This window comes from Palaemon carinicauda, chromosome 18 (genome assembly GCF_036898095.1).
Source record: "Palaemon carinicauda isolate YSFRI2023 chromosome 18, ASM3689809v2, whole genome shotgun sequence".
Taxonomy (NCBI): Eukaryota; Metazoa; Arthropoda; class Malacostraca; order Decapoda; family Palaemonidae; genus Palaemon; species Palaemon carinicauda.
Genome location: NC_090742.1, coordinates 67,004,211 through 67,012,293, shown reverse-complemented (window position 1 = coordinate 67,012,293; position 8,083 = coordinate 67,004,211). Strand labels below are relative to the sequence as shown.

General features: G+C 41.0%; 1 protein-coding gene across 1 annotated transcript in view; it reads left to right on the top strand.

Annotated features, from left to right (window-relative positions):
* Positions 1 to 7,204, top strand: part of LOC137657877 (uncharacterized) — a 32,435-nt gene extending 25,231 nt beyond the window's left edge. Inside the window, exons 5-6 of the mRNA XM_068392485.1 lie at positions 3,851 to 3,971; positions 7,090 to 7,204. Coding sequence (XP_068248586.1) covers positions 3,851 to 3,971; positions 7,090 to 7,160 — 192 coding nt within the window. The 3' untranslated portion in view covers positions 7,161 to 7,204. The remainder of the gene's footprint in view (positions 1 to 3,850; positions 3,972 to 7,089) is intronic.
* Positions 7,205 to 8,083: the final 879 nt, after the last annotated feature.

Sequence of the window (8,083 nt, the reverse complement as noted above, 5' to 3'; positions counted from 1 at the left end):
ATATTGACTAATAGACCTAGGTCTCTGATTAGATCTAAAGTCCAAGAGAGGTTCTCCAGACAACGACGACTCGTGGAGGCTCTCAACAGCCAGTCGTCTAGGTAGAGGGAGGCTCTGATGTTCGATAAGTGCAGGAATTTCGCTACATTCCTCATCAGATGAGTAAAGACCATAGGAGCTGTGCTTAGGCCAAAACACAGGGCTTGGAACTGATAGACAACCTTTCCGAAAACGAATCTCAGGAAAGGTTGGGAGTCTGGATGAATGGGAACGTGAAAGTATGCATCTTTCAAGTCCAACGAGACCATCCAGTCCTCCTGTCTGACCGCTGCTAAGACCGACTTGGTCGTCTCCATTGTGAACGTCTGCTTGGTGACATACTCGTTGAGAGAGCTGACGTCCAGCACCGGTCTCCAACCTCCTGTCTTTTTGGCCACAAGAAAGAGACGGTTGTAGAAGCCCGGGGATTGATGGTCCCGGACTATAACCACTGCCTTCTTCTGCACAAGTAGCGACACCTCCTGTTGCAATGCTAGCCTCTTGTCCTCTTCTTTGTAGTTGGGAGAGAGGTTGATGGGCGATGTGGTCAGAGGCGGTTTGAGGCAGAATGGAATCCTGTAACCGTACCTCAGCCAACTGACAGACTGTGCGTCTGCACCTCTCTTCTCCCAGGCTCGCCAGAAGATCTTGAGTCTGGCCCCTACTGTTGTCTGGAGAATCTGAGAGTCAGTTCTTTCCCTTAGATGTCCTGGGTCCTTTCCTAGACTTGCCCCTGTGAGAGTCTGGACGGGAGCTTCCTCGGCTGGGGGCTCTACCACGAAAGGGCGGTATGAACCTAGTGGCCGGGGTATCAGCCACTGGGGAGCGATAAGTCTTGGGGACAGAGGTGGTAACCTTAGACTTACGAGCCGATGAGGCTACAAGATCGTGCGTGTCCTTCTGTATCAGGGCAGCCGACAAGTCCTTAACTAGCTCCTCGGGAAAGAGGAACTTTGAGAGTGGAGCAAAAAGGAGTTGTGACCGTTGGCACGGTGTAATGCTGGCGGAGAGGAAGGTACACAGTTGTTCCCTTTTCTTCAACACCCCTGATACAAATAACGACGCTAGCTCACCCGATCCATCTCTGATGGCCTTATCCATGCAGGACATAATTAGCATGGCAGAGTCTTTGTCCGCAGGAGAGGTTTTCTTGCTGAGGGCTCCCAGGCACCAGTCGAGAAAGTTGAACATTTCGAAAGCTCTGAACAACCCTTTCAGAAGATGATCCAGGTCTGAGAAGGTCCAACAAACCTTCGAGCGTCTCATCGCAGTCCTCCTAGGCGAGTCCACCAGACTTGAGAAGTCAGCCTGGGCAGAGGCAGGTACTCCCAAGCCTGGTGCTTCCCCTGTGGCATACCAAACGCAACCTTTCGAAGCGAGCTTCGTTGGAGGGAACATGAAGGAAGTCTTGCCAAGGTGTTGTTTAGACTGAAGCCACTCCCCTAAGATCCTTAAAGCCCTCTTGGAGGATCTAGCTAGGACAAGCTTAGTATAGTTAGACTTAGCTTGTTGTACGCCCAGCGAAAACTCAGATGGAGGAGAGCGGGGAATAGCAGAGACGAAGTGGTCTGGGTAAATCTCCCTGAGTAGAGCCAAGACCTTTCGAAAATCAATAGACAATGGAGAAAGCTTAGACTCCTCCACGTCTGATGAGGGATCAAGGTGTGCCTCCTCATCATCCGACACTTCATCAGCAGAGGGTAGCGAAGCGATAGGACCAGAATGCTGAACCGCAGAGTCAGAACGGGTAGGAACAATAACAGAGGTTTCCTCATCTTGAGGGAAAACCTGAGGCTCAGACTGCATAGGCTGAACAACAGACGAAGCAGAAGGCAGGCGCATGGGTGAAGGAGGTTGACTCCTAGCAAGAGTTGAACCCAAGGATTGCACAAGCTGAGCGGAGGACGGAGGCGGAGTAGTCCGTTCCTGTTCCTGTGAGATGAGTGGAGCATGAAGAGGTTGAGGCTGCGCAGAACAAGGTAAAGTTCTCGCAAGCTGAGGCTCCTGAGGCGCAAGTCCATGGTGTAGAGGAGCTTGCCTAGATGAGGGTTGAGCTCGTTGCAGCGATGGTTGAGCAGACAGACTCACGGAGGGGAGAGGTTGTTGTACCCCAACCGAGAGTTGCACCACTGGTGGAGCAGCAAGGGGAGGAGGAGGAAGAGTGGAATAACTCTCCTGATCCCAAAGCAAGGGTTGCCTTAAAGAAGGCTGAGGCTGAACAACACTGGGAACAGCAAACTCCGAAAGTGGCTCAACATCGTACGCCTGGCAGATGGTGCTGCGACCAGGCGGAGCAGGTGCAGGCTGGGCGAGCACAGGCGGAGCGAGAACAGGTGGAGGGAGTGTAGGCGGAGGAGGAGGTGCAACACTCTCAGCCCGACACTCACGCATCAAGTCCGAAAGCTGAGCTTGCATGGACTGAAGCAGGGTCCACTTGGGGTCGGCAGAAACGATAACAGACTGAGGTAAAGTCACAGTCGGGGTCTGTAAAGGAAGAACCTTACTCCTCTTGGGCGGAGTACAGTCGACCGATGACTGAGGCGAGTCGGAGCTGAGCCAATGACTACAACCTGGCTGAGCACTCACTGACTGAACTCTACGTTTAAGCGGTCTCGAGACCTGAGACCAACGTTTCTTCCCTGCATGAAGATCAGCGGACGAGAAGACGGGCTCAATCGTCTGCAGGTGGGAGTGACGGTCTAAGGAAGACACGCCCGCAACCACCGAGGATAATTCTGTGCGCCTAACAAGGCCTGTCGAACCCTTAAGCCCTTCGACATTGCTTCTCCCCTGGGCATGGGAGCTTGCAAGAGGTCCCGGACTGGGAGAACGACTGGCTCGCACAGAAAAATCCTCACGCACCACACTGGCACCACTAGCACTTGGCACTGCACAGACACTAGCACTCGTCACAGCACTGGCACTATTTCCACCCACTGCACTCTTGACCTTCAGTTCTTTAACCTCGGCCATCAGAGACTTATGGTCACTTACCACTGATTCTACTTTATCTCCTAAAGCCTGAATAGCACGCAAAACAGTTGACATATCAGGCGGAGGGCACACAGTAGGTTCGGGGGTAGCCACTACAGGGGTAGGAAAAGGTAGGGGATCATGAGGTGAGGAAAACATAGAAGAGTGAGAAGAACTTCTCCTAACTCTACCTCTCTCTAACTTAGATGAATATTTTAAAAGACGGACAAAATCCAATTCCGAAAGTCCGGCGCACTCCTCACACCGGTTTTCTAATAGACAGGGCCTGTCCCTACAGTCAGAACAAGCGGTGTGAGGATCTACCGAGGCCTTCGGAATACGCCTATTGCAAGACCTACATCGTCTATGGGAGGGAGCTTGCGAAACGTCAGACATCTTGTTTCAAAGAGTTAGTCAAAGGGTGATCCAAAAACAAGCAAAAATTCATTAACCGTTAATCAGTATTTATATAAAAGCTATCTAGCTAATATAAAAAGGATTCCAGTATGCGACAGCCGTTAATCTAAGAGAATACTTCACCAAATATCCATGAATAAACTCGAAGACCATGAGCGTATCCCAGAACGTCTAGCCGGAAGCACGACAGAGGAATAATTGAGGAGGTGTCAACAACAAATGATTGAGTACCTGGCCACAGGTGGCGCTGGTAAGTACACCCCCTTCTAGTATTGTGATAGCTGGCGTATCCCTCCATAGAATTCTGTCGGGCAACGGAGTTGACAGCTACATGATTATCGGGTAAGTTTAATATTGAAAAATACACATTACATATATATATATAAATCTCATTGACAGCACATAAATTTGCTCCTTTCAGGATACGGCAATAGAGTACGACTGTACTAGCACGTTCGGCATCACAAACTACTGCATTCACTTCATGGCACGAGATACATTCATCGAAGAAGTGAAACTCTTCGACATGATTGCTTTTGCAGGTATATTTACTAGCAAGTACCTTTATAATATTTATTCGCTTTTATTACCCTTGGAAAGTGCAATCTTTACTGATAAAGTTGTAAGATGTAGCAGGTGTTTTATTCCCTGAAATTACGGCTCTTTTACTTTTTTTTTTTCTTCTTTTCAATTGCAAGGCGACAAATTCAGTAAAAGGCATATCATCAAAGATCCGTAAATGATCTTCATTATTGTAAAATGAAACTTCAGTACTAGGCAAATATACGCATCTTTTTTCCTTAGGCTTTTTGATTAGTAGTCTGTTCGATGCTTTGGTCATATTTCATAGCATAGCTAAACATTCTAGGTAATATTATACAACAGTACATTAAAAATTTTGTTGAAAATCTATGGTTTATGAGTTATGGTGGTTCGACTACCATAAATGAAAAGCTAATGCTTTGCTCTAGGTATCGTCATCAATTACATTTGAAACACCTTAAAAGGTACCATGTAACAGTATAATTGTATGGTATTTAAACTCATTTCTTTAAACTCTCTTGTTTCTGCCAGTCATCACTGTAAAATACCAGTCATTATAAAAAAAACCTGCTACCGTAATCAAAACCGAGTAACAGCAATCAAATACGGTCAAAACGCAGTAGCGTTTCTTTGCCAAGACTTTCAGAAACATAGAAAATGTGATTTTGCCATCACATTTTCTATGGAGACATTTATAGCAGTGTTCATAGTTTATTGTACTGTAAACAGCTCCTTAATTAATTGAGCTTATGATTTATTAGTTTTTAATCAGCATTTCTCACTCCCTCGCGATTAAACATTATCTCATTGCTCCTACTTTCTTGCAACCAGAACACATTACACTAATCTCGTTAGCACCATGAGCTAGTATTTTGGCTTTATTTTATTTACCTAATTTATCTCTTAATTAGTTCAATTATACAAACCTAACAAACGGTTGAATTGTATCTTCGCAATCCAGCCTCTGTTCAAACATGAACTTGCCTTCCATTTCCCATTACCAGACTAAATATAAAACATGCATTTCTCACCTAACCTTTCAGTATTAACTTGATAAAATAAGAACTTTAGGCCTATATTCCAAAATTGAAAACCAATAACAATGAGGTTTATAATATAAAACATTGGGCCCTTTATTCTGTTTGAAAAAATAACTTACGACAAAAGCAACACCTGTCCTTTTTTTTTTTTTTTAGCTAAGCACCTGGTGTATGGGGGTCCTGTGGCCTGTGCCAAGATGACATTAGTAAATAGGATTTAAAGTAGTGTATTTGCAAATATCTATTTATTTATGAAAATTCCAATGTCCTAACTAATATTGCACTATTCTATATGAAACCACATTGGGTATTCTATCATATCTGTTAGCCTTGTTATTGTTCATATAGTTCAATACCTATGTCACTTGTTGTTCTTGAAGAGAAACTGAAGCTTTTTAATTAATTTAACCATTAAGAAATTGAGGTAAAATCACTTGTATTTTGTAATATTTCCCATGCAATAGTCTAACCAGGTTAAAGGTTTCATTTGTTTTAAGATGTGGATGGATAAATAAAACTATGGAATGGTTGCAGTTACCTACCAAACTATACACCTAAGAATATATAGATAACATAGCTGTTAAAACTTAAAAGTTTAAATTCGACATCCTAATAATCACAGTAACACGACAAACTGAGCTTGATTTTATTATAGTTATAGATGGAAAAAGCTTTTCTACTATAAAAACAGGTGTTTCTTATAGAAAAGGGTCCGTTTTCTTCAAATATGACACTTATTTTCACTGCAAATAAAAACTTAATTATCTAAGAAATAATCATCAATGGGGTTAGCATGGGCAGCTTATCATATACCACTTGCCAGCACATATGAGCATCATGATTTTTTTTTCTTTTCTGCAAGCGAAGCGAGCGCACGGCCAATCAAAAACCATTAGATTTATAAAAAATATCCCCGTTCTTAGACGGTCTAACAGGTTTTCGGTTTATATGCTGTTGAAATGAAGTTCAAATTCAGTGAAAGCACATTATTTACAACAGGAAATATATCTTTTCCGTTCAAAATGTTGTTCCATCCGTACCTATAAATTTACCTTGAGCTTTACTAGTGGACTAATAGAACTAACTTCTGCCTTCAGAGTCGTATTATCTATTACAGGTTAGGCCTCATACTAAGGTACCCTAGGCATGATAAAATTGCTGAAAGAAACCTTAACCTTTTAGAAATAACAGTAACTGGACTTGATGAAATCCGAAGCCTTTGTAGTTTGTTGGGACATTTTGTAAAACTTCTCCAAAGGTAAATAGACAAAAGAACGCCTAACCTACGGTTCCCCACCTAACCTAACCTTAGGAGCCATCTTCTTACCTACCTACCTCCCAGGGGGTATGCCCCCTATGACTTTTCCTTACACAACCGTATTCGTAGCTCACCCTGTCCCAACGAACTACATTCACCCACAATCTTCTTACCTAACCTCAATATAAAAAAGGAAGATTGACATAAAAAATGTTTAGGCAAAGGAAGTGTGCCCAGCATAGCATAGCTCATGTTACGGTACATACCTGCACATTACTCAGTAGACTAATCCAGATTCTGTATTCTATTGTCGCACTTATTCTAAGTCCTATCATGGGAAACGTAAATCCTTAAACATTGAAAATTTACACAATATATTAAAATAAATAATGACGTTCCTTGCGAGTCGCAACTTTCACTTAATCCTTGATTATAACTAACAGGAACAGTGTTGCCAGATGGGTTAATGTAAAAATCTCCGAAACTCATGATAAAAAAATTCCCCAAATAACGCAAAAAATCTCCATTTCCACAAATATATTTTCCACTGATCATGTAGGCTTTACTAATATAGGAATTATTCACTATACTTCCTATAAGAGCAAGTAAACTAATTGCAACAGTATAAATGTTGACTTATCTCTGTTTTGTATAAAGGTTGACTTATCTCTGTTTTTTTCATAGAAATTTGTCCAAAATATCCCCATCAGACATACAAAATTCCCAAATCTAGGAAAAAATTCTCATAAATGGCAACACTGAACACGAATTGTAATTTGTAAACAACGCTTACGCTTCTTCTTGTTATTTCTTTTACAGAGAATTTAGGTCTCAATAATCAGAACCTCACGTACAAAGCTACCAGACAGGAGGGATGCCGGCAAAGTTAACACAGCTGTCTGGGAAATATGAATTGATTAAAGACATAATAAGACTTCCAGTCTTTTACTGCTATTATCTTCAAGGAGTTTTAAAACGACTGTATGAAAACTTTGATCAATATAAATGAGACAGGATACTTTTCTTTCTCTCGTGAAGTTTTTTTTCTTTGCATTAGTTATTATACATAGATATTGCTTGGTAAATTTGCTTTTACCGTATTTTACAGATAAAAGAGCTTAAATAAATATAAGCCTTATCTAACTCAAAGGTAAGCTTTCATAGTTACCTAGGCCTTTAAATGTATGGCTGGAAATTTCTTAAGATGTCTGTTCACGATCCTATCTTTATATTTTTTTTTACAAAGAGCCGGCAGAAACATGTGTTTTGTTTATTCATTTGCTGAAGTATAAATCAGTGTTCACATTTTTTTCATTTGTTTTTGATGCACTTAAATTTCACATGTAAAAAAAGGAAAAAAAAAAACTTTTATTTCAGAACTTCTCTAATTCTGTAATTACCGCTCATGGTATAAATATATTTTATGAAAACTAACAAAGTTATAAATTACAGTTGTTTTTAATGATATTGGTACTTGCTCGGTTTACGAATTGGTTTATTTATAGAAATCTCAGGTTATGAATATCTTATTATTATTATTATTATTATTATTATTATTATTATTATTATTATTATTATTATTATTATTATTATTATTATTATTATTATCAGCTAAGCTACAGCCCTAGTTGGAAAAGCAAGATGTTATAAGTCCAAGGGCTCCAACAGAGAAAAATAGCTCCGTGAGGCGAGGAAATAAGGAAATAAATAAACGATATCAAAACTAATGAACTATTGAAATAAGATATCTTAAAAACATTAACAACATTAAAACAGACATTTAATTTGTCAACTATGAAAATACTTATGTCAG